The sequence below is a fragment of the Eretmochelys imbricata genome, chromosome 10, assembly GCF_965152235.1.
Source record: "Eretmochelys imbricata isolate rEreImb1 chromosome 10, rEreImb1.hap1, whole genome shotgun sequence".
Classification (NCBI taxonomy): domain Eukaryota; kingdom Metazoa; phylum Chordata; order Testudines; family Cheloniidae; genus Eretmochelys; species Eretmochelys imbricata.
Window position 1 is genome coordinate 81,039,208 of NC_135581.1, and position 27,511 is coordinate 81,066,718.

At 45.7% G+C, this 27,511-nt stretch overlaps 1 protein-coding gene across 1 annotated transcript in view; it reads right to left on the bottom strand.

Moving 5' to 3' along the window:
- ITGA11 (integrin subunit alpha 11) overlaps positions 1-27,511 on the bottom strand; it is a 127,800-nt gene that overhangs the window by 36,814 nt on the left and 63,475 nt on the right. The window contains exons 12-19 of the mRNA XM_077829342.1: positions 26,198-26,346; positions 22,106-22,246; positions 17,389-17,592; positions 14,262-14,392; positions 11,872-12,038; positions 8,535-8,677; positions 5,614-5,724; positions 3,567-3,652 (exon numbers count right to left, since the gene is read on the bottom strand). Coding sequence (XP_077685468.1) covers positions 3,567-3,652; positions 5,614-5,724; positions 8,535-8,677; positions 11,872-12,038; positions 14,262-14,392; positions 17,389-17,592; positions 22,106-22,246; positions 26,198-26,346 — 1,132 coding nt within the window. The remainder of the gene's footprint in view (positions 1-3,566; positions 3,653-5,613; positions 5,725-8,534; positions 8,678-11,871; positions 12,039-14,261; positions 14,393-17,388; positions 17,593-22,105; positions 22,247-26,197; positions 26,347-27,511) is intronic.

Below are 27,511 nucleotides of genomic sequence, written 5' to 3' on the forward strand. Positions count from 1 at the left end.
GCTATTGAATAACACTGTCTAACTGTCCTGGTGTGACATAATGGGGTGCAATCCAGAGGAGTGAGGGTTCTTTGTCACCCCTGCCCTGCAACCTTGGGAGCCTTACAATGCCTTGCTGCAATAGCTCCCATCTGGGGCGCTTACAAACAGCCTTCCAGCATGCAAGCCACACCCTGAGTGTCTGTGTGTAACTGCAGCCTGCCAGCCACATGCGGGTACACGCTGGCTTTTACCAGCCTGGGTTACTTCTGCAGGGTGCCCCCAACACACTCCCAGTCCTGGATTCCCTCCCCCCCAAAATGTATGTCTTGTACTGCCCAGCCCTCTCCTGGACAGTCCAAATATATTAAGTCCGTTATTCTTTTAAGGGAATAATATACACCTGCTCATTAACTTAAAGAGAGTTACTCAGACACTTTAACTTAAACAGACTGGATTAGACAAAACAACAAAGGAAGTTTATTAACTATAAAGAGATAGTTTTTAAGTGAGAACAAACAATGAGGCATTAGAATCAGAAATGGTTATAAGAAAAATAAAGATAAAACACTTTCTAGTGCCTAACTTAACAAACTATATTAAAGCAAAGTTTCTCACCCCATGCTTTCAACAGCATTATGGACCAAACTCTTCAAAACTAATGGCTGTTTCTTTTCCCTTCTCAGGTACAAAGACTGAGGAGGGCAAAGAAAAGAGGAAGGGGGTCTTTTGGGGTGTTTGCCACTCCTTTTTATAGTTTCCTTCCCCCCTTTTGAGAAACGTTTCCAGCTGAGAACCAGGAGACAAAGAGTCTGTGTGAGACCCTGCTGGGTTTTTTCAACTGTGTATGCTCACATGCAGGTTTCCTTTTGTTTCCTCTCTTCCCCCTTTCTGCTTGATGACTTTTTTACTGCTTAAATGCAAATTAAGGCAAGCACACACTCCTTTGTTCAAGACAGGCCTAACGTGCACTTTTAACATGTAACTTCACACATAGTGCTGCTGTACACATTTTACCAGGACATTACTGATTAGCAACTTATGAGTTTTTAAATGATTCTGCACACAGCATACTTTGTACAGATTATTACAATAGTGTGTAGCGTATGACTACAGGGGTGATTCCATCACACTTGGGCATGATTATTATCTCCTAAATAAAACATTACATGCTGAAAAGTAAGAGAAAAACGGGCTGGTATCATTGCCAGAGGGCAAGATGATGTATAACTTCAGTTTTGCTGTCTGAAATCTTTGCCCTGGCAGAAGGGCACTGAGAGCAATAGGGTTATGCCGGGAGAGAATTTGGACTGTGGCAGACTTTGTAGACTTTTTGATGGATGTGTCAATTTTTTTTATATTTAAAAAAAAGGAAAGGAAAAATGTAGCAGAGAGGACCAATGAGTTACCTGTAATGGGGAAGCAACCACAGCATCATTGCAGCAACAAATAGGTTTATTCCACACAGAAACTTAACAATGGTTTGCTCAGTAGATCCCTATATTTGTTTCTCTTTTAGGGCCAGATCTAACATCCGTCAAAGCCAATATGGGAAAACTCCCACGGACTTCATTGGAAGTTGGATTGGAAACTTGATGTGCAACAGCAAACCATAAAAAATTGCATCGAGCCCTGCTCATTTGCTATCCATTGTAGGAGCTGTAGACTGTATTAATAAATATCTGCAAATGTACAGTTTAAGATGAAACATTAAGGCCCCTATTCAGAAAACTTAAAGCATCTGAATAGCTCCATTGAACTCAAGGGGATGACTTATATGTGTAATGTTAGGCATGTGCTTAAATATCTTGCTAAGTTGGGGGCTAAAAAAGGATAAATGGGTAAGGGTCACAAAATTAGGATTGAGGTCTTGATTCAGGAGTGCTTGGATTCAGGGTTTTTATTCATTCAGGGGAAGGAAGGTTTGAGGTCATTATATTGGTTAACTTGAGGGGAAATATCCTGCATTGATTTACACCCTGTGTAATCAGTGCAGAATTTGGTCTGAGGTATTTAACATTCAATGAGTGTGGTGATCAGATCTGGGAAGCACATCCCTGGAAAGTCAGTGCATATGTTTACTATTGCACTGCGTATTTCCCTAAGCCCTGTAGTGGTGGCATTTCATGACCACATCACAAATGGCACCGACAGCTCTGTCACATATCTGATAAATTGCAGCAAATACGAATGAATGGAAGAAAGACCTTTTTTGTTGCAGTTGTTACGGAAGATGTGTTGAGACACAATGGGCCTGGCTTTGATTTTATTGCGGCCACATCACAAGCTGCATGGGTGGAAGAGAATTCACGTAGCCTCAGCAAAAAGGAAAGCAAAGGAAATTTCTTGCTTGTGTTGTTACAATTCGAAAATTCTCTCTAGGAGCATTGGGACACTTATAGCCAATCATGCTAACAAAAACCATGCTGTAGACCAGAGGTTCTCAAACTGGGGTCCGCAGAATGAGGGTACTCCAGGGGCTCTGTGAGTCATGTCTGGCTCCAGGGGACACGAGTCATGTCTCGGACTGCCAGCCCCGCTGATCAACTCCTCCCCTTTCCTCCCAGTGCCTCCTGCAGGCTGCGGAACAGCTGTTCAGTGGTGTGCAGGAGGCGCTGGGAGGGAGGGGGAGGAGTGGGGATGGGGCATGCTCGGGGGAGGGGGTGGAAAGAGGCAGGGAAGAGGAGGGGCAGGGGTGCAGGAGGGGCAGGGGTGGGGCCTTGGGGGAAGAGGTGGAGTGGGGGCGGGGCTTGAGGCTGAGCAGGGGTTGAGCCCCCCCGGGGAAAATTAGAAGCTGGCTTGGGGGTCTGCAAAAAATTTTAAATCAAAATGGGGGTCCTCGGGTTACTACATTTTGAGAACCGCTGCTGTAGACTACTCCCCTAGCGACTACCGAGCATGGTTTCTGAACACAGTTGCTGCGTTAGGTATGGACACAAATATTCTCTACACCTCTATCTTCCCAGTATCAATGTTTAAAATTACTCCAAGCACAAGGACTCTTTTAGGCCCAAACATGCCTGGGAATCACAGTCACTAATTATTATATTACAGGAACCAAAATCAAACTGCAAAGAGAGCAGCGAGAGGTTTTCTCCTCCTAGAGAACCTTTACTAGGAAGATTTTGTAAGTGACCCCAGGACACTAAATGTAAACTTGTTTCTGCTGTAGTCATCAAACCCATAATTGCCAAGTGGGTGAGAGCAGCATTTTTTGTGTATTTATGGACAGGTTTCCCTGGGGCTTGTCGCCATAGTGTGAGACATTAGTTGTGTCGTCCATCACCAACACACTGCACATGTGTGCCCGGGAAGAGGTGTTCTCCTGGGTGGGGCGTGCACTGCCAGACTGGGGGTAGGGGAGGCAATAGGGCTGGGGAGTGGAGGGAGGAAGGGAAGTTAATTTACTGGACTTTGCTAGGGGCTGTAAAATACAAGTAAAATCAAACAGAAAGCGTGAAAATGAATGAAATATACAAATCTGTAATGAGGAAAGCTAAACCTGTGATCTGATTTCAGCAATCCTCTGCATTTCATGACATGATTTCCTGGTTAGCGGGACAATTTAATCTGGATTATCTACTCACGTGGCAGTTGGAATATCATTTTTAGCATCAAGGACCAGATCAGGGACACAGTGTTCATCCTCATTGCATCCATTCCAGAAAGGCACCTTAAGGGGAAATGGCAAGAGAAATCCAAACGGCGTTTTGACGTGCACAGCATGTGCTGAGCAGAGTTTTCATGCACTGTGCACCCACGGTTGCGATTTTTAGTCAATCAAAGCCACAAACTAAATGCTTTAAAACAACAAAAAAATTAATACAATAAAAATAAACAATACAAGAGAGATTCTTGATCATCTGTCCATTGGAAAGGTAAAGGTGCAAAAGTATTGAGTTAAGGGATAAGTTAGCCGACCACCAAGTTTATCATTTAGATTGCTTTGGTTTTGCTTTTTAATTCCAATCTAGAGCACAAATATTTCAAACGTCAGTACAAACCATACACCCGACTTTCAAAGACTTCCTGCTTTCTGTCTAAGCTCACCTGGAATATACGCTCCATTATCAGCTACCTTCTCTCTCTTTCTCTCTCTCTCTGCCTCCTTTGTTCACACTAATTAAGCTGTTGCTACTATGATTTTTAAAACTCTACGTGGCAGATGCTCAGTTGGCGGAAATCAGTGTGGCTCCATCATTGACGTCAACTGGACTATGCTAATTTACACCAGGTGAGGATCTAGCCCAAAATGTTTAGAGATTATAATAATAGTGTAACATGTCTACAGCATCTTTTGCTGTGAGGGACCATAAAGTGCTTTACAAACTATACTCAAGGGGTCACTTTGTCTCCCACAGAAGCAGCCTTCATGGTATAACGTGTCGGTGGTTTAGCAGAGTGCAGCAATGTTACACAACAGTTTAGGACAGGAAGTGAAGAATACTGTACCCAGCTGGAATTACAGGAGGATCTGGGATAGGCAGAGTATAGGCACTCCGGTTAGAATCTGGGGTTAGCACCCCACCTCTTGCAAACACAGCCATGGGTCCCTCTGTGAAATGGAAGGCACGTGCATGGGAAACCCCCTGACCCATAAGTCTTAGCTACCTGCCAAAGATTTAGAATGATATCTCCACAGGGTAATAGTTGAACATAAGAGCCCCAGGGCTGCTCTTATCAGATTGGCTCTGCAACAGGGGAGCGTACTGGTATTGCACACTTTTGAGTTGATTTTCTATTCTCTGCAGAGCTGCCTGGCTCCAGGGGGTGGTTTTAACTTATGCCACTGCTACACGATCCCTTGGGATATAGGGACAGCAGAGACTGTTCCTATGACACCCCCTGTATGGCTGTGCCCTCTCCTCCCCTTATGCCAGGGGGCTAGTTTCTGGCACGGGAGGTGATGGAGTTGTTCCTGCCAGCTTTGCACTAATCTCCCCTGTACCAGGGGAATCTGCCAGTGACAGTCACTGGGTGCTTAGGTTTGTTTTGCTCCATGTAGGCCAAAGTGGCACAAAGTGAACTTGCTGGACCATGGAATCCAGCCCTTTATGGTTAACCATTGACAATTTTGCTTCTCCTGTCAAAGCCAGGGGACAAGGTTTTAATACCACTGGCTCTGATGTGAGTGAGGATAAGGCTCTAAGTGATACCAATAACATGGATTCTCATATGTGCCATGGTTCACAGAGAAAGGAATAACAAATATGCATTGTGCAGGTAGGATATCACTGAGATTTACTGGAGCAGGCGTGCTCCAGCAGTTGAGAGTCAGGAGACCTGGTTTCTCCTTATGACTCTATCACCAGCTGGCCGTCTGCATGTCTACACTTCGAGTTGGGGATGTGATTTGCAGCGGGAGGAGACATCCCTGGGCTAAAACTAAGAGTAGCTGGCTCAAAGTACAGACAAACCCTATGTGACCTTAGGCCACTCACACAGCCTCTCTGCACCTCAGTTTCCTCATCTATAAAATGGTGAGAATATACCTTAGCCACCTCCATAAAGAGCTTTGAGATCCTTGGGTGAAAGGTGCTATAGATAATTAGTGCAGACTATTGCTCAGACTGATTCTGCAGGGGGCTATCCCACGCAGAGTACTTTCCGCCAAGTGCAGTGACCATTACGTACAGAGACTTTAAATCCAGTTGGCCAGCCATCATCCATCATGGGACCGTGGTCGGGATTCTCCAGCCTATATTCGACTGAAAATGTCACAGGCTTCACATAGTCTGCTGTGTCCTAGAGGCAGAGAAAATAAGAACATAAGAACGGCCATACTGGGTCAGACCAGTGGTCCACCTAGCCCACTATGCTGTCTCTGATAGTAGCCAGTGCCAGATGCTTCAGAGAGAATGAATAGAACAGAGTAATTTTGAGTGATCCATCCCTTGTTGTTCAGTTCCGGCTTCTGGCAGTCAGAGGTTTAGGGACACCCTGAGTATGCAGTTGTGTCCCTGACCATCTTGGCTAATTCTTTTTTGAACCTTACAACATCCTCTGGCAATGAGTTCCACAGGTTGACTGTGTGTTGTGTGAAGAAATCCTTCCTTATGTTTGTTGTAAACTTGCTGCCTATTAATTTCATTGGGTGACCCCTGGTTCTTGTATTATGTGAAGGGGTAAATAACACTTTCCCATTCACTTTCTCCACCCCATTCATGATTTTATAGGCCTCAATCATATTCCCCTTACTCATCTCTTTTCTAAAATGAACAACCCCGGTCTTTTAAATCTCTCCTCATACGGAAGTTGTTCTATATCCCTAATCATTTTTGTTGTCCTTGTCTGCACCATTTCCAATTCTATTATATCTTTTTGAGATGGGGTGATCAGAACTGCATGCAGAATTCAAGCTGTGAGTTATATCATGGCTCTGTACAGTGGCATTATGATATTTTCTGTTTTATTATCTATCCCTTTCCTAATAGTTCCTAACATTCTGTTAGCTTTTTTGATTGCCACTACACATTGAGTTGATGATTTCGGGGAACTACCCACCATGACTTCAAGGTCTCTTTCTTGAGTGGTAACATCTAATTTAGACCCCCATCATTTTGTATGTATAGTTGGGATTATTTTTTCCCATGTGCCTTACTTTGCATTTATCAACATTGAGGTACTTAACAAAATATTTGCTATTAGTTTTTGTGTTCTTAGCCAGTTGGTCTTCAAATTCTTTTTGGGCCTGTTTTATTACACTTTTAAACTTGACTTGCCAGGGTTTGTGCTCCTTTCTATTTTCCTCACTAGGATTTGACTTCCAATTTTTAAAAGACGTCTTTTTGTCTCTAACTGTCTCTTTTACTCTGCTCTTCACCATGGTGGCACTTTTTCAGCCTCCTTCCTGTTTTTTTATTTGGAGTATACATTTAATTTGAGCCCCTCTGATGGTGTTTTTAAATGGTCTCCATGCAGTTTGAAGGCATTTCACCCTTGTGACTGTTCCTTTTAATTTCCATTTAATTAGCTTCCTCATTTTTGTGTAGTTCTCCTTTTTGAAGTTAAATGCTACTGTGCTGGGTTTCTTTGGCATTTCCCCCCCTATAAGGATGTTAAATGTAATTACTTTATGGTCATTATTACTAAGTGATTCAGCTATATTCACTCTTAGACCAGATCCTGTGTTCCATTTAGGACTAAATCAAGAATTGCCTCTTCCCTTGTGGGTTCCAGGACACGCTGCTCCAAGAAGCAGTCATTTCATGTGTCTAGAAATTTTATTTAGGCATCCCTTCCTGGGGTGACATATAACCAGTCAATATGAGGATCGTTGAAATCCCCCATTATTACTGGGTTTTCTGCTTTTGTAGCCTCTCTAATACATCATTAAAACTTTGAAGATGTTTTCCACAGGAATAGTTGGGTGCAATGAAAACACAAACCCAACCATGGTGGAACAATTTTTTACAAAGTAAATGTATCACAGTTTAACACACTTTGCATTCGTCTTCTTTTATCTCACAGCTAAAGGACATTACAGAGGTGAGACAACAAACACAGCCTCTTACTGCTCTGAGATTGCATGCATGCCTCCTGACCTATACAAATAAAATGTGAGGGGAGTGTGTGTGTGTGTGTGTGTGTGTAGAAGTGAAAGGGGTACTTAGGAGTGCAGAACATCCGCTTTGAAACAGTTGATCATCACAAAGAGTGATTGTTTATACCACACCAGATTTCCCAAACTGTATCAACTGCGTATAGAGAGACATACTGGCTGCCCTTGACTTAATGGACCAGAAACAAAGGTGCAGATGTTTATATGTGTGTGTGTGACTTTTGGATATCTGGCTCTAGAAAATAATGCCAGAGAGAAACTTATGAGCAGAAATGAATGCAAATCACTCACTCAGATTCAAACTTCAGAAGCAAACTTCCCCAAATTTCACAGAAGTTTGAGTCTGGGGATTTGGCCTGGCTAACTGTGAATTTCAGCTCCAGATCACAATCCAAATTTCCCCAAAATCTGAGGGTATATGGATCCAGGCTTTTGTTAAGATCTATCTCCACTTGTGAGTCATTTCCCATCATTTAGTTTGGTCAGTTTTATCATATTTCTTTCTTGGCTGGGCTCTGCTATGCAGAAACTTTAATTGGCTTCTAACCCAAGAGCAAGAGGAGCCTACTGGTAGGAGAAGTGCACAAAGTGAAAAAGTCTGGGAAGCCAAATGAAAACATTTGGTCCTGAATCAAAGTCACCGGGTGTGTTTGTACTGAGTTCAGAACCATTGGGACTGGTCCTCAAACGTGATCGGTATGAATTCCATAGATTACAGCACTGAAATGATAAAAGGCTTTTAGGAAAAAATAACTAGGGATTGGGAGGAGTTCAGGTCCCTTACTGGTTCACATGGCAGACTGAGCAGCTATAAAACTTCAGCAGCTCACTCAAGCGGATTTCATCCTTAACCACATCAAACCCAACAATAATAAATCCGGACTTGGAGATAAAGTTTAGCTTGGTTTCCAGCCATGTGATGTACTCAAGGCACTTCCGCTTGGCTTATATGCCTGCTTCCTGATGTGATTCTGTTTTGCATGAAGATACTTACCAAGACGTGAAAATTTAGCTTGTCACAGTGTTCTTGTCCTGCAGACAATGTGACCAGCCTATGAGTGTGCCGGTCGCTATTTTCATCCAGATGAGCCCGTGGCGTGTACCTTCGTTCGTCAATGGTGGCATTGTATTTTAATCCTGAAAAGGGAAATGGTTGATTCTGATTTCTTTCTACTGTTATGTTTTTATGTGGCAAAGCCTCTGCTCTGCCCCATCCTTTCCTAGAGCACAAATCAACATTCTCCTACCAGAATAAAACGAACATCTATGAATTGTCAATGCATGGAATCAAAATGACATCAGCAGAGCTTATCAAAGCCCCCTTTTTAAAAACAAGATGCTAATTCAGAGGACTGAAGGCAACTTTTGGTTGTTGCCAATTTGCCCTTTTAAGAAGCTGGCCGAATCGCAGGTCATGTAAGGCAGCAGTTCTCAATCTTTTTCTTTCTGAGGCCCCCACAACGTGCTATAAAAACTCCACAGCCTACCTGTGCCACAATAACTGGTTTTCTGCATCTAAAAGCGAGGGCTGATGTCAAGGGGTAGCAAGCAGGGCAGTTGCCTGCTGGGGCCCTACACCACAGGGGCTCTGCTGGAGCTACATTGCCCAGGCTTCGGCTTCAGCTCCGAGTGGCAGGGCTCAGGGCCCTGGGCTTCAGCCCCAGGCCGTGGGGCTTTGGCTTTCTACCCTTGACCCCAGTGAGTCTAATGCTGGCTCTGCTTGGTGGCCTCCCTGAACCCTGCTCCCGGCCCCCGGCCCCCTGGTTGAGAACCACTGTTGTAAGATATAAACAGACAGCCCTCACATCGTACTGTATCTGAACCCTGTCCATTGTGTCAGCCAGCTGGTGCCCAAAATGATTTGTTTATGTATGTTTCTGCCTAACGCTGTAACATGCACCATCTACAAGCCTTGGAGCTCAGCTCTTGTACATCCGAATCGCCACAACATCTTTACAATGAACACCTTGGTAGGGGAGGAAGCAAAGCACAAAGGCAGCCCCATCAATCATGCCAATCCAGCCAAGGATTAGAAGATGAGATGGACATCTAGGTGTAGGCTTTGTTAGGCTGGCTAGCAGAGGAAGTAAATTCCAGAGTGGTGAGTCATGAACAGTCCACTGAGCCAGTGGTCTCCCAGAATTAAAATCAAGGGGCTGTTAGCAGAAGACGAGCTCAATGGTCAGAAAGAGAGGTAGTTTCTAAGGCAGCCTAGACCCAGGCTAGGGTACGAAGGGCTTAACAAATCGAAATTAATCCCATGAATAGCACTGGAAACCAGACTACATGTCTAATATGCTCCATGTGACGAATATATCAAGCAGACAAGCAGCTGGACTCTCCACCAGCTGATGCTCTCAGGTGTCTAAGAGTAGCCCCCTGTAGTGCACACTTCAGTAATCTGATCTATAGGTTACAAAAGTTATGGATAACTGTGGTGAGATCAGAGGGGAAATGCACAAGGAAAAGGAACAACAGCAATACCTGAGAACCTGGGAGTCAGGGATTTGGGATTCTGGAGCCACTTTAGGCTTTTTAACAGACATTCTAGATGTATTTACATTCCTGTTTCAACAATCCACCATATAAAAGGGTCATTTCAGGACACAGATTAATAATACACAGGCTGTTTAAACATTTGTCTGCTATCTAGCCACACAATGCACCGCACTGGTTCTGAAAGTACCCTTTCTGTTTTGCACGCCATCCCTTACATACGTAATGAGAGAGCATTTTTCTTCTTAAATATTGTTGTACATCCCCCCCCCCTTCCCCCACACCACGACAAACCCCCAAATGGCCTGTGTTAGTGCTGTGCCAGGACCAAATACCCTGCTAGTGCAATGCTAAAAGGAGACTGACGATCCAAAGTCTAACACATTCAGAATTCAGCTTCTTTCTTCTCTTGTTTCCTTTGTCCCTCAGCAGCACTGTACTTCTGAGAGATAGCCCTCTGCATCTCCTCTTCCTTCTAACACATTTCTGGGACACCCTCTTCTGCAAGCTCTAAAATTACAGGGTGAGTTACACACAGAATATCAGCCTTGATCATTATAGAGGAAAATCCTGGCCCCAGGGAAATCAATGGGAATTTTGCCATTGCCTTCACTGGGGACATGATTTCATGCATAACCTAAGCCCTGGTTGCAGCATTTTACTATACATTGTTGGGGGGTTATTATAGGCCATGCTGCTTTTGCTTCCTCTTTGTTCTAGCTGAGTCCTGGGCATCCTGTGTGAAGACTCCAGGTCATAGCAGGGAGCGGTGTTTTAAAGCCAAGCAGGATCGACCGGCTCATAAAGGCTCTTTGTGATGTTAGCAAAGTATGTAGGCATCTGGCCCACAGATGTACTGTGTGGATGCAAGACCAAGGCAGCAAACTCTCATCCACAAGAACCTTGACGATTCCCACAGCACATCTTTGGGAGGACTCCCTTTGTAAAGCAGGATGTCCCAGAGCACGGCAGTAGCCAGGTGAGAGACTTAACTCTGCAGCCTAGTCGGCCTTGCTTCTTGATCTTTACGAAGATCAGAGCAGAGGTCAATCCTGAAGGAATTCGACGACACTCAGAACAAGCGCTGGGTAGACTGTGCTGTGCACTGACCCGCCGCGCGGTTGGCAGCTCTCCTTTCAGGGAGGCTGGGGTCCCACTATTCCCTCTACATCACAGTCCCCAGAACCTCCACACATTTTCCAATCTACGCTTATTTTCTTTAATAAAACTTGCACAGCGATTAATTGTTGTTCCATCTTGCATTTTCTGCTTGATGGTGAGAGCTGACCGTGCTAATCTCCCTGAGGACTGGGATCATTTTTACGAATACAGTGACCTACAGGGGTTTGCGTGGACTGTTGGTAACAAGAGCCCCTTGCTCACCTTATGTGCCAATTTCCACCGTTTTCTAATGGCAAAGCTTGGATTTTGCAAGTGCCTGCAGAGTGCACAGGAGGAACTGCCAGACTTTGCACCCCGGTGGAGGGGTGAGCGGAGGTTACACATAGATGCTAATAGGGTTATGTACTAGGTGCAACCCCCTGCACTGAGTAGTGGTAGATCTAAAGGGCGCGGCACATCTACTCCGTTACTTGCCAGTGTGCAGGTCGAAAAGGGGTGGGGTCTGGGTCGAGAAAGGGCCAGGTCAGATGCGGCTGAGCACAAGCTTTTAGCGCTACCCTGTGCCTAACAAGCTCTTAGCTCGTTTTCCTCTCCCGCGAATAGACAAGAGCAGCTTGGCAGTGCTCTTACCAATGCAGGCCAGGTAAAGACAAACTGACAAGGTCGATTTTCACAAGAGCAGTGGGGAAATCAGAGCGGGAGCCTTCGCTTACCCACACTTGCTGTCTGAAAATGGGTCGAGAGGAAGACGGGAGTGAAGCAGACAAATGCAGACATGCAGGTGGCGTCCTTCCCGTTTCGCTTGCAGTCTTTGTTAAAGATGTTGATTTTGGAGGGTTCAAACCTAATGCTGGCATTGACCTGGACAACACTGCGAGACCTAGGGTGGGAACAAGGTACACGAGTTATACCGCAGTGCTGTGGCTCCTCTTTGGACACCTAAATGGGTCTCTACACATATGTTTTGCAGGGCCCACCCTGGAGTAAGATGTGAAGCATCCCATCCAGATGCAGATTAAGGTTTTGTGGGGCCCTGGAGCAGAGCAAGTCAGAGGGCCCACTCCTCACACCTTCCACCTGCAGTCCTGCCCCCATTCTGCCCCTTCTGACTACGGCCCCTCCCACAGCTCCACTACGGTTCTGCCCCTTTCCCCCACGGCCCCGCCCCTGTTCCACCCATGGTCCTGCTCCATTCTGTCCCCCACTGTGGCCTCCCATTTGCTCATTTCTCCCCCGCCACTGCGGCCCCAAGACCGGAAAAGCTCTGCCTGCCCCCGCCCCTGCATCTCGCCAAGGCCCTGGGGCTGTAGTGGGGAGTGAGAGCTCTCCCAGCCCTGAGGCCATGGCAGGAAGCCAGGGCTCCTCCAGTCCCGGGCCACAGCCTGGGTTTGGGGGCTGGGGCTTCCTCCCCTTGCCTGTCTGCCCAGCGCTGCTGCCAGGGAGCAGAGCGGGATTGGGGCACGGGGGCTTCTGCCGCACCCCTGCATAGCCCAAACCACACCAGCCTCCTCCTGACTACATCGTAGGGTGACCAGATGTCCCGATTTTATAGCGACAGTCCCGATATTTGGGGCTTTGTTTTAAATAGGTGCCTATAACCCCCCACCCACGTCTCGATTTTTCACGCTTGCCATCTGGTCACCCTACCTACATATGACACCCCCACCTAGCTGCAGCAACCCCTCTTTAATACAGACACTCCAAGGTGGTGACTGAGGATGAAGGCACCGGCAGGAAATTCAGGAACTTGAAGAGGCTCAAGTGATGAATTAGACGTGTGATAGGAGGGGACGTGACCAGGAGAACAGCAAGGAATGCGAGTGCTATGCAGGGCTGTGTCACATGACTAAGCATGGCCTCAAGTGATGACATACTACTATTGTACAATGATCAGTCTTCAACTGGGAATCGGGGTACAGTGACCAGATGCCTTGTTTTTAAAGGGACAGTCCCTTTTTTGGGGACTTTTGCTTATATAGGCGCCTATAACCCACCACCCCCTGTCCCGTTTTTTCACAGTTGCTATCTGGTCACCCTAATTCAGGAGAGGAAATAACTGCAGACTGGTAGGTGAAGAATAACACTAATGAATGTACAGCCAAGTTCTCCTGTGCAATCCCATTGGCTTCTATGGAGTTGCATGCTCACAACTGAGAGAAGAATTTGGTCCTCTGCAAGTGGATAGCACTTTTCAGGACAGATCCCCAGGTGGTATAAAATTCATGCAGCTCCACTGAGCTGTGGTAATTTACATCAGCTGAGAGTCTGTCCACCTGCCCTCAAGGTGCTTTCCGAACATTAATTAAGGCTTTGATGTATTCATTTATTAATTAAATAAAACCAAGAGAGCTTTGGGAAACAACATGAAGTTTGGTTTTTGGTTGAAACTCCTGGGGAATTAATTATGAAATTCAGTGATGTTTTGACATCTTTTCATGCACAGCTACATTTCCAACACCATTCTACAGGAACGGTCCAGATCCCTGCTGGTTCTGAGGAAATTTAGGCTTGGAAGAATTAAATCTTTATTGGTAAGTGTTGATTTCACTGTACACACACAAACCATAAAAAAAACTAAAAATCTTTCAATCAAGAATAACTGAAATTTACAGATAGGCAAAGTAAGAAAAATGCTGCTCGAGAACTCACTAAAATTTGATTGAACTGTGTTTACTTTGTATATTTTGACATATGCTATTGACAATTTGTGGTTTAAGGATTATAAAGCTTTAACTTTTTGAATCCTAATGACTACTGTCATTGAGTAATTATTGTCTGACCCTCCCCTATAATTTCCCACTGCTGTGAAAATGTAAATGGATACCAATAAAAAAATGCTGACAACCCATAATTTTGCATAACTGTAATACATTTGAATTGATAAAAATACAAAAAAAAATATTGATATCTGTCAAAATCACACACAAAAAAATCAAATTCTCCAAGCCTAAGTATATTGGATCATTACTGTAGAATATTACAGTGCTTTTTAAGGGTATAAAACTGGTCAGATTCCTGGAGAATCAGTTGTTCCCCTAAATGACAACATATTTCAATGAACTTTGGTAAGAAGGCAGTAACAGAACCCAGAGGCATAACCTACCATAAGAGCACAGCACTTCCAAAGGAGCCAATTGCCAGGTCTATGAGGCCATCTTCATTTAGATCTAGTTGTCCATGGATACTGCATCCAAAATACATCAGGCCTGGAAGAAGGTCTGAGGCTGCTATTCTCTGAAACGCACAAAAAAAAGAAATCCACTCTCGTTTTGAGTATTCTATTACAATTACTATTATTTTATACTCTTGTGCCTTGTCTCTCATGAGACAAGCCGGCGTTTCCCTCTCCGTCTGTCTAATGCCCCGTTTCTTGACATCCACTCAACATATCCACTTCAAACCACTTCAGCCTTCTTTCTCGAACCATTGCCTCTGCACTCTGTTGGCCAGTCCTTTGTAACACATCACCATTGGTTACTTTGTCCCACCAGCGGGCACCAAGTATTCTTCACACATATCTCTGGTGGAATGTGTTAAGTTTCCTGAACTGAGTAGTGTGATGCCATCTGAATGGAGTCTTCTGCATCCAGTCCTCCTCCTTTCGCTCACTCCAACAATACTAATATTGAACGAGTCATTTCTCTGACTTCTTGACTCAGTTCCCCAGCAGTTCTTGCATTCCAGTACTGTATTCCAGCGTGGGTTTTAGATGTTAGGATCTCTCACTTCAGGCGATGAACTCCCTTGTGGGTTTGGTGCACCACCTTCAGACCTCCATTCAGACTCATTTGTTGGGAATCTAGCACGAATGGCAGTGTGTAAAGGTGAAAGTATATTTGTGAGCATGAACATGTGTGCGTGAAAACATACGTATGAGCACATGTATGCATTTGTATGTGGGAACATGCACAAGCATGTGTGTGGGTGCATGAGTGTGAGTATATGTGCATAAAGATGGGTACACATGGGTGTGAATGCACATAAATTCACTTGCCAGTGCAAGAGAATGATCCTGTGTCTATGTCAGTCAGGCCTTAGTCGCTAACACATAGAGCTCATGGCTTTACAAAACAGGCTCCCTGCTCTCTTTCTTTCTGAGCAAGTCAGGGGATCTAGAAATTGAAGTGGGATCCTGTGGAGTAATCACGCTTATGTGTTACGTTCAGTCGAGGTCACCGAACTAACCATGGGCTTTAGAGCATTCAGAGCTACGTGAGTCACTTTTAAATGACTGAAGGAAAAGAAATGTAGATAATTTGTTGGGAAAACAGTACCTTTGCTTTTGAGCGGCATCACTCTTAGAACTTTCCACTGAAAATAGTTTAAGTGGGCAACTGTGCCATTTTTCCTACCTCTTGAGGATGGTTCTACTGAGGATTTGAAGAACAGGTTGGAGGCTTTTATGAACAAGGTAAACACCTGTCAGAGATGGTCTAGGTCTACTTTAATCCTGTCTCAGTGCAGGGGGATGGACCAGATGACCTCTTGACATCCCTTCCACATATTTCCCCCCAACATTTCTATGATTCTGTTTCATTTACAAAAACAGTCCCACTGTATGAAGTTCTACAAAATCCCATTCCTTTTTGATACATCTTTCATATCTCATGTGTTTCAGCATGGAAATGTGAAGGAAATATCTTGGAACCAGTTTTACAGTCACATTAAGGAACAATTAAACAGCGAGTGTGAAATCCTGGCCCACTGAAGTCAATGCCAAAACTCCTTTTGACTTCAGTGGCACCAGGATTTCACCTCCAGATTTTGTCATTGGAGAAAGATTTTATATTGGAGCCTGCTAAGCGACATTAAGAACGATCTGGGCAAAAGAAGATTCTCTGATTAATTAGTGACTCATGGAAAAAACAAGCTAACTTCCAAACACAGAAAATACTGGATAGCTAGGCGAAAGCATTACAAGTGCCAATAGAGACAGCAGATGTTCGGTGATGTGATAGTCCATGTTCTTGTATATGGCAGCTTCTCTCTGAAAAGTACTCTTGCCAGTGACCTCTGGTGTACTTTACCTTGCCGAATAACTCCCGGGCTGTGCCTACACTACGCACCAATGTCGGCATCGTGTGCAGTAGGTGAAGCCACACATCGCAGGGAAAAGCAAGCTGCGCCCAGACTGTGATGTGCAGCTACACGTCAGTGATGGACTCTGGCAGTGGGGAAGCAGTGCAGAAAGCCGTCCGCCGCTCCCCAATGCCAGAGCCTTTCACTGTGGCGAGGAAAAGCTCCGGCAGGGAGGAGGTAGTGGGGAAACTCCTATGCCAGAGCCTTTCCCCACTGCCGGAGTCTTTTCCTTTGGTGGGGAAAGACTCCAGGAACAGGGAGGCAGCGGGACACTGCACTGGTAAAAATAGCAGTGTAGCCAGGAAGGCGCGGCTGGAGTGAGCAGAGAGCAGTGCAGGGTATGTACCCAGGTATACGCTCACCCCCTTCATGGGTGTCTTTGCTCCACTTGCGTAAGCCATGCCTCACCATCTACACGGCTGTACCAGCGCGAGGGGCGCGATGCACGTACGTGCGCTACCCCCCACCAAAAGAAGCTTGCAGGGCAGACATACGTTAAATGTAGTGGGGAGACTTCCGTTTTAATTCTCTCGCTGATTTCTGGTAACACAATAAGAACATAAGAGCGTAAGAACGGCCATACTGGCTCAGACCAAAGGTTCATCTAGCCCAGTATCCTGTCTTCCGACAGTGGCCAAGGCCAGATGCTTCAGAGGGAATGAACAGAACAGGTAATCATCAGGTGATCCATCCCCTGTCGCCCATTCCCTGCTTCTGGCAAACAGAGGCTAGGGACACCACCCCTGCCCATGAGATAGCATCAGCAGTAGACCTTGCTCAGGAAAGGTTGACCAAGGGAGGATATGACACTACTATCTCTTGCCACTTCTCACTTTCAGGAACACTAAACACGTTAGCCCTCTCCTGTTGCTAACGTCTTTGTGATACTCAAGGGTGAAATAAATGGATATGGAAAAAATGGGTAGGAAGAGATGAATTGAGATCACTCCTGGCTTGTGAGTATCTGAGGCACTATTACCTCAGAAATGTTGTCAAATTTCCAAAAACTATTCCAAAGCGTATTTTTCCCCTTTTCAGGGCCTGATTCTCATTTCCACTAAATATACCACTCTCAGGGGCCCTAAAGTGGGAGAAAATCACAATTCTTCAAATTCATTGGTGGGGAAACCATGGGACAAGGGAAACCATACCTGCTTATACATCTTCAGGAGGCTTTCTTTGAAGCCGTGAAAGATATATATTGCTCCTTGGTGGTCATCTTCCAAAGGAGCACCAATGACGACATCATTGTAGGAGTCTTGATTCAGATCAGGGACGGAGGCAATGCAAGAGCCAAACCTAGAATTCTGGTAGCTCTGCAAATCTTTCAGAGCTCCGTTGAAAACAAACTGGTCCTTCAAAGGGGAAGGAGAAACAGCAATGAAGATGGAGGAATAAAAAATCCCAAATCATGAGACAACCAATCAACCAACTCCCTAAAAACCCACAGAACGAACCCCCCTCCCCAAAACCTAAATAGCGATTGTACTCCACAAAGGGAGATGAGCCAGAAAATCCATGACTAGGGGATTTGTTATTGCTATTGACTTCATGTGGAAGGACGGGGTGCAGTATAAAAGCCCTAGGTAGATAGAAAGAATGGTTCAGTGGTTAGAGCAGTAGCCCAAGACTTGGGAGACGCATGTTCAATTTTCTGCTCTAACACAGACTTTCTATGTGACCTTGGACAAGTCACTTTGCCACCCTGTGCCTCAGTTCCCCATCTGTTAAATGGGGATAATAGCAGGAGTGGTGTGAGGTGAAAAGATCTCAAAGATCGTGAGGTGCTCAGAGTGTAGTGAGGGGGGCCATGTACATACCTAAGCTAAGAAAGAAAGAAAGAAAGAAAGAAAGAAAGAGTGCCACAGAGATGGCTGCCCATTGTAACTAAGAACACCAAGCATTATGTACTCCTGGCCAGAACAGAGAATCAGGACCCCTGGATTCTTGTTTTGGCCCAACCAAACATTGGTTCCACCATCTTGGTAAGCCACTTAGATTCTTTTTACCTCAGCTGAGTGATCTATAAAATAGGGGCAAGATCACCTACCTTCCTCATAGGGGTGTTGTAAAGCTTAATTCATTAATATCTGTCAGGTGCTTTGAGATCTTTTCTGCACATACAAATATTATTCTGTATCTATATGGCTGTAAGATCTGCTCATCTTGAGCAAACTCTGCCCCCTGTTCTGCTGTGAGAGGGACGCAGCATTTCAGAAGCATGGGCATGTGCTCACCCACTGTGTACAACAGAGCCCCGCATGCTGGGGGCTCATTTCAGCCCTGTGCACTGTGGTTTTTTGGGGTCAGGGTGGGGCTGGGGACTCCACAGCTGGGCAGATCCCTGGATATTGCAGCCTGTGAGCCTGGGGTGGAAGGTGTAAGCAAAGGCTGGCTCCAGCTCTGAATGTTTTTGCATTTCATTGCAAATTCAAAACAGGTGCTGTGGTCATCAAATTTCGGAGTGACAGCCCATTTCAAGCAAAACTGCACCGTGAAAACAAGCAGCATTGCCAAATTGCTGATTTCATTAACGTTCCCCAAAAATAAAAATACCAAGGGCACAAAAGCAAGTCAAGAAAATTGTGTGAATATTTTGCCTGAAATTTCCCCTCCAATTTCCCAGATCCTGACTTGTCAGATTAGTTCTGTTTATTTACTCGGCATTACTGCTATTATTTCAGTTTTAGGCACCCCCATTGCTGTGGCCACTAGCGACGCTGTTTGCATTAAAAAAGGAAATCAACTGGCCATATTGCACAAACCTCTATCAAACAACCCAACCTAAGGTAAGACGTCTCAACCCAGAGCCAAGGAAATATGGGCCCAACAGGTGAGCCTTGAATGGGGTCTTGAAACCCAGCTACTTCAGGCATTTGATGGAGAGTGAGAGAGAATGACTTCAGTTGCCAGGAACCCTCCTGTCGGTAATGCCCAATCTCCACTTTTCAAGAGTTAAAATCTAGGGACAGTGCCTCTGTTTATAGTCGTCACTGAGCAGGAAGTGCACATGGCTTTTTTTGGGAGCCGAGGACATTTGTTACAAAATCCTCCTAACCAATTATTTCCTGGCTTCCCTATGTCATAAACCAAAAGCAAACTGAGACCAAAAGGAGTTTTTCAAGTGTTGTTTTCAAATGTAACATTCCTCCTGGAGGTTACATAAAGTCACCACGCATATGCGACACTTCCTGCTAATCGTAGTTTGGGTTTATGGAAATAATGCAACATTTGCTACTGTGCGTCTCTGAACAGAAATCATCAGCTTTCGCGCTAACAGGTACATATCTCATCCTGAACAGCGCTTCCCTGTTTACTGTACTCAAGACGTACTCAGTGCCAATGTGGGAGCTCTAATGTTACCATTGCATTGCCAATAAAAAACAGACTGAGCTTACAGCTTTTTTCAGCGCTGCCAAGATTTTAAATCTTGTGAAAGCTACAAGGATGTCCAAGAAAGAGGAGGAGGAGGAGGAGAAGGCATGGCTCTTCCTTTGTACGGAGACTATTTTTGGTCATTACCTCAGAGAGTTTGGAATCCTAGAGGAAATCATAACAGAGGTAGTGCAATCTGCAAACAATTTCCCAAACAAGGAAGACAGCATAATTCTGAAATGTTATTAGAAGAACCTTTCCCACAACGAAGCAACAAGGAACCAGCAAATGCCACCGCGAAGGCTCACATTGATGTCTTTTTTCCCTTTCTCATTCAATTACATGCTTGAATAATTGGATAAAAGGTTTGCTTGAGATTGTGAAACACCCATTGCTACAGGCAAAGTTCTGCAACCAAATACACATGTGGAAAAGCAGCACACAGCCTCTGAGATGCTAAGCGTCCTCAGAGAGGTGTTGAGTGCCGTCAACTGCCAGCATCACGGCATTTGTATTTTCCTCTCAGGCACCTGGTACCAGGTGATACCAGAGCCCTAACGCCCAAAAGCCCTGGCCCAGCACCAATCACTTCCTCATTAATGATGAGACGGCTCAGTCCCTTCCTCCTAGCCTACACCACTGCAATCTTTGAGCGTGCCCCGCACTTTACAGGCCAACACTGAACAGGCTCTGATGGAAAGTCCCATAATATTTAAAAGGTTCTATAGAAACAAAATGGGATTTAAGTCTAGAAACATGGAGTCTGTACAGAATGCGATCCTTTTTCTAGCTCATTGGAACCCTTGTTACCATCTGAACAATCATATGGCTTCCACTGCAGGCATATCATTTTCTGTTAAAATCTATAGGATGATTTAAAAGAAGAAAAGAAAACTTTTCATTCTTTATTGGATTCTGTAGGGCTTTTCCATAAGGGCAGGGCAGCACCCTTCGAGAGGCATCAGGACTCTGGGAATGAGAAAATGCTGACAAGGCAGAAGAAATGCCATCCATGTTCCATGGGGCCATCCTTAAGACACTGGGAGCAGGAGATGGTCTGGCAAAAAGACCCTAGTGCCCCAGGGGCCTGATACAAAACCCACTGAAGAAATGGGAGTCTTTCCCCGGATTAAAATGGGGTTTCGATCAGGACCCAGACGCCTATCCCCAGAGTGTGAGCTGGACAAAGGGGCCAGTAGCCAGAAGACACGTTTTCCCAAAGGGAAAGGCAATCCAACTTCTGGTATTGCCGTCCTCAAGGTCTGTGAATATGTTTGGAAGGACGATGGTTGAAAGGGACCCTGGGACAATACAGCTGCACTTTAGTATAGTCTAGATTCCCTTCACTGGCATCAGAAAACCAGGATGGTTTATAAACAAGGAAAAGAGGCAAACTCGCTCAAAGTCTAGTAGCAGCCACAGCTGAGAAGGGCTTGCAAGTTCTGTGTCTCCTTTGGATTGTGACAAAAGTTGCCAGGTGATCTTTGAAGGCAACTTGGCTACACTTCTGGACAAGCCGGATATGCATGTGCCATGGCCCTGCATCCAGCCTGGGATACCCGCTCGGTATTTTTGGCAAGACTGCCGAATGGGACACCATGTGCAATGTGCTACCTACTTTGAGGGCCCAATCTACCTCTCCATTCATCCATCTGAGCAGAACAGGTGCCCTTGGAAGTTTGTCTGGCCAAGCAGAGCTGCACCCTGTCTGTTTCTCGGAATGGAAAAAGCACCTCTGTCCAGCTGAGCAGAGAGGACACCTTTGCCTGTCTTAGGGTACATGTAGGTATATCTACACAGAAGCTCAGGTAGACATACCCGCACTAGCTCTGATTGAACTAGTGCACTAAATCCAGCAGCGTAGCCATGGCGGATGGGCTAGCCACCCGACTACAGTCCTGTCCGAGCTCCTAGGTAGTTACTCGGGTGGCTAGCCTGAGCCACCAGCCATGCTGCCCCAGTTACGCTGCTAGTTTCAGCCGGCTAATGCCATGAAAGCTACTGCATGTTTCTTGACCTGAGCTGGAAATTACAACTCCAGCTTCAGCGAAGATGGAACCAGAGTGTCCAAGCAGAGCAGACATCTCTGTCCATCAACCTGGCCATCCAGGGAAATTGGGCACTGTCCCTTTGAGCAGAGCCGTCTGTCTGAGCAGAGCTAGGGCTTCTGTCAAGAGCATCGGTCTCTCCGCGGAAGCAGATCGACTGGCTCTGTCTGTGCTCCTCTGCATGCTCTCACACAACTTCCTCCATCTACGTCGGGATGGGAGTGTTCCCCTTGCTGGCATGTTTTCGTTCTCCCACAGGAGCTGCTGCATTGTCCCCTGGAAGACGCCAGACACGGTCTGTACTCACACCCCGGCAGAGTGCCCAGGGCAGGGTGAGGACCATGTCAGAGGGTAGCCAAGTTTGAGGAAGGGGAATTGAAATGCAGGGTATTCCAAAGCCTCTTCTGGGGCAGGAGCAGAGATGGAACGATCACAGCTTAATTACCTCTTTTAAAACGTAGACGTACACCTTCCCCCTCTCTCTGCCTTCGCTGAAGTACATGGGGGCACCAATCAACAAAATATCTGTGTTCCCGTCTCCATTAATGTCAATGGAATTTATTTCACTTCCATAGTAGGAGCCAATCTGAAAGAGCCGGAAAGGAGAAAATGGTTGGAATGTAAACGAGAACACCACGTATTCCAACCCTTCCCTGTACTTCTAAGGAATTGAATACCTCAGGGATGACACCCTTGGAGTGAGAGGAATTTTCAGTCTTCTGAACAGAGACACATTAACTTATTGTCTAGACAGATCTCCAGGAAAAGAATTTGAATGCTAAAAGATTAATGATCAGACTCTTTTCCTTTCTCTGGCATTGTTGAGTTCTCTTAGTTTCCTGTCAAACTAGGTTTTGAAGGAGAGATTGTTTAAATGTAGGTATACGTGTATATTTCAGCTGAAAGGTTCCCTCCAAGCCTATGGCGTCTTCATTCTTCTGCCCTGCAGAATTCCCTCCCTGTGCAGACTGTATACGCTGGGCAATCGCCCCAGTTCTATCAGACACTCCTTCACTGTTTCTTCCTCAAGCCACTTTGAATGGATCAGCCCTTTACTGTCAAAGGGAGACCATACGGCCTCTACAGACTCCACACTGAACCAGGGCATGGAATAGAGCAATCCTGGGCCAGGGAGGACCCACCCTGAGCAGGTGCAGGGTATGCACCAGGTGGAAGAATAATTGAAGAGGACACAGGTAGCTCAGGAAAGTGGGCGGGGTGGGGGGAAGGTGCTGCAGGCTACACTAGGAAAGAAGGCTGATGCTGGGAGCTGGGATAGGAGTGACTACAGCTTTGTTAAGCCTGCTCTAGCAGTAGGGATCTTTGCCCCCACAATTTGGGAGCTGAAAGCCCTAAAACAGAGTCCTTTGAACAGGACATTATTGAGTGGAGTCTTCTAAGCCAGCGACCATGCCCCAAACAGAAGAGCGCCAGGGGCATGGTAGGAAGTGACCCAGGGGCAAGCGTCACTTGGGGTAGATCTATAGCTGGTCTGGACGCTTTGTCAAACCCTTAGGGCCCTGGCTTGGGACCTGGTGGAGTGGGTGGGCCAGGGTCTCCCACCTTGTCCCCCTGCTCCTCTATAGCAGTGGAACCCCAATGGGAGGGAGAGGAGAACTCAGGTGGGATCGAGGCCCGCTGCACACACCTGGACTGGGGCCCCCTCGGGGACGCCTAGGCTAGCAGAAATGGGAATGCTAGTGCCAGACCACTAGGTCAGCTGGTCATCGGACTGACCTGCTACATCATATAACTAGGGATGGATCAAAACTCTGGGTCCAATTCCCCCCCGAAACTTTGGGAAAGCTTGTATCCAGATGGGAATGTTACAGTTTAGGCATGTCTCTATATGGACCACAGACAGAGAGAATTTATGTGGGCAATATTCTGGAATTCTGGGTGCATGAAGCAGTACCATTCACTCTTGCTTTCTGCTCAGGTGCCAGGGATCGGACTGGATTTTTTTTTTTGTTTGGAGACGATTAACAGCAGCTTATGTGTAACTATTCTACATGAGCAGAACCAGCCTGGCCATTTTTCTGCTTCTGGGCAAAACTCACACAGGGTGGAGCTTGCTCTGTACAGCATATGCGGCGTATAGGCCTTTCAAAATAAGGCTTCAGTGGAACTTAATGCCTGATACTGGCCCTTTGCAGAGTGGTGAATATCACCCCCGGTATGGAAGTTTCATGCATCCCAGCAGGCCAAGTAGGCTGGGGAGGGAACAATGGTGTCTGGTGAATTTCCAGGCCCTGTGTTGGAATAAGAGGGCAGACAGACAACAGAAGGTCCAGCAGATTTATGCAAGGGAGCTGCTTTTAGCATGATACAGAGGCCGGAGGGTGCTCTAAGTCAGAGCCAAAGCTGTGGCATTACATGCAGCATGAGTGTGGAGGTGATGTAAATAAAAAGGAGGCAGAGGGATAAGATAAAAGAGGAAGGTTATTTGGAGAAGAAGGAGGTTGCGAGTCTATTTCGCTGTGTCTGCGTGGGGATAAAAAACCCGCAGCTGGCCCGGGTCAGCTGACTCAGGCTCGGGGGGCTGGGGCTCTGGGTCTGAAAAATTTCTGTGGAGACGTTCAGGCTCAGGCTGACCCCTAAGGACCCTGCGAAGGTGGAAGGTCCCCAAACTCGGGCTCCATCCTAAGCCTGAATGTCTACACAGCCTTTTTAGCCCCACAAGCTCAAGCCAGCTGACCCGGGCCTGCCATGGCCCCGCCGCAGGGTTTTTGTGCCTGTGTAGACATCCCCATGGGGTCACTGTCACTGGTCGAGAGAAGCAAGGTCTGACACTCGACCCAGTGACATCTGTCTGTCTGTCTGTCTGTCATGCGATAACTTCAGAATGCGGCACCAGATCAATTCCAAAATTTCAGGGAATGCTCTAGGCATCAGTGATCAGAACTCTACTGATTCTGGGGGAAACCCAGAAGGAGGAAAACGGGGCCACGGATCCCCTGAAGTCTGGTTGGCAGAGCTAGTACCTTCAACTTCCTCTGGAATGTCTATAGTTCAGAAAACCCTTTGATGGTGGCTATTAACACTTTCCAGCACAACAGAACTCCCCTTCTCAGCTCTGCCCCCCTCCACCTCCCAAAGACTTTAACACCCTGGCACCTTGCAAGACTTAGCTCCCAGACAGAAAGAATAGTGAGAGGAAGGGAGAGGGCACCGGATCGCACGCAGGGTGGTGGGAAGAATGGGGGAAGAAGGAATGGGGGCACACAGACCCCTAGCATGAGGAAGGGGGTGGGTGAGGTTGTAAGGAGTCCCTGAAGTAGAGGGGGATGGGAGGGTGGCACATAGAGCATGGGTGGGGGGAGGGGAATGGAGGTAGGCAAGGAGCCTCTGGTGTGTGCAATGAGCTTAGAGTGACCAGATGTCCTGATGTTATAGGAACAGTCCAGATATTTGGTGCTTTTTCTTATATAGAAAAGGAGGACTTGTGGCACCTTAGAGACTAACCAATTTATTTGAGCATAAGCTTTCGTAATGCATCCGATGAAGTGAGCTGTAGCTCACGAAAGCTTATGCTCAAATAAATTGGTTAGTCTCTAAGGTGCCACAAGTCCTCCTTTTCTTTTTGCGAATACAGACTAACACGGCTGCTACTCTGAAACCTTTCTTATATAGGTGTCTATTACCACCCATCCCGTCCCAATTTTTCACACTTGCTATCTGCTATCACCCTAAATGAGCTTGGCCTGCAGACGCAACACAGGGTGCAACCTTCTAGTAAGTTTTATGCACAGAATAAGATTCTTTCCATATTATACAGAATAAGATTCTTTCCATATTATACTGCATTTGTTGGTGGGTGGGGTGTGTGTACGTGTACACCGCTGCCCTCTACTGGATAGGTTCCAACCTGCACAATAGTGTGTCAAAGGTCCTGGGTTTGAAACAACTAAAAATAAACCCCTCCTTTTGCTCACACATGTCTGAAATAGAAAGACCTGAGTTCTATCCCTGCTACAGCTGTGAAAGTCAGAGTTGCCAGCACGGTGACAGCCAGGAAATCCCTAGCTGGCGATGGATTTGTTAAAATATCTAGCTTTCATTTCAACATAACAGAGAAGTAATCTGCACAGAGAGGGAGACAAAGACCACAGAGAGAGCACCCAAATCTGTTTCTCCAGAATTCATGGAGGGAACCAGAAGCTACCAATATTGCTTAACTAAATAGTGGTAGGTTTCTACTGAGTGAAGTGGGGAAACGAGCAAATCTCCTGATCAGAAACGTAAAGAATACAGAATAAAATGTAGCGGTTACAGGGCTTTTTAAACCACAAAATGTGTAACAAAGCCTTTGGGCCAGATCTGCAGCTGATGTAAACGGGTGTAACTTTACTGAGGTCAATGGAGTCCATTTACATCAGATGAAGATCTGACCTTTTGCCCATCAGGTCAGATAGATGAGAAATATACATAGGACCTGAGGACTAATGATAACAGCCATATACAGTAATGCATTCAATCAAGCCTATTTCAGAAGTCTGCCCCATAGATCTGAACCATGCATCCCCTTATGTTTTACCTGTTCTCCTTTCAAAGACTGGTGAATAGTTAGGTTTCTGTTGCTATGCATTGTAAAAATAATTGCTTTCCCAGTGTGGTTGAACCTGGGAGCTCCTGCTACATAAATCCTTCCATGCTTTGGAGACATCACTGAGGTGACTGTGTAACCTACAAGACATGTACATATAAGGTGAGCACAATCTTTAAATGAAGCTCCAAGCAGCACCAACATGGGAATGACCTCCTGGGCTGAATACTGTACTGAATACATGTAACAAATGACACAGACAAATCTGGATTCCAGAAAGCTGTTAAATTAATTGCACATTGTGTTTTCTAGAAGGAAAATAAGTGTCCTGATTAGATTTTTCCCGTTTGGCTCTGAATAGACAGATGGAACCATAGATTTCAAGGCCAGAAGGGACCATTGTGATCATCTAGTCTGACCTCCTGTATAGCACAGGCCAGAGAACTGCCCCAAAATAGTTCCTAGAGCAGATCTTGTAGAAAAACATCCAGTCTTGATTTAAAAAATTGCAAGGGATGGAGAATCCACCACGGCCCTTGGTAAAATTGTTCCAATGATTAATTATTCTCACTATTAAAAAGTTATGCCGTATTTCCAGTCTGAATTTGTCCACAGCAGTGCTTATCATTTCATTGCTCACTCCACTCTTTGAATCTCTTCCTTTATTGCAACTTTGTTGGCTGACAATCTGGTTTTGATTTGTTTCAGGCTGCCAACCCAACTCCAGCTGCCTCCCAGATCAGCAAACTGGAAACCAAGAGTTCTCAAAAGATAAAGTCATTCAAACAAACCTGACAACTCTAACCTTATGTTTTGAAGTGCCCAGAATTTATTGTTCAGGCCCTTCATTCCATCTCCTTGATAATTCAGATTACCACAAGGAATTTACAAGGTTTGGTGCTGCTAGCAAGTCGAATGCAGAATAATATTGCAGTAGCCGGTAAGTCCATTACATTTCCTGATAGCCATCTTACTGCACGGTTTACGTAAAATGATACAAACCACAACACTGTATTTGGATACAAAACATTGATGCATGATTCCACACATCTGAGTATGGTGCTATATAAGGCATCCTCCTAGAAGAGCACAAACCAGGTCTGAGAAGACTGCACAAGTGTAAAAGAGTGGACTGATATTTGATGCCAAAATAATGAGTGCTATAAAAAGTTGTGACTCTATAGAGAATGTTAGATTCATGAACACTTTAGTAAATAACCCTGCACCTATGACCTGAAAACTCCAGGAGGTCAGTGACTATTGTTAAATATGGATGTGTCCTATATACAAATGGAGAACATGAAA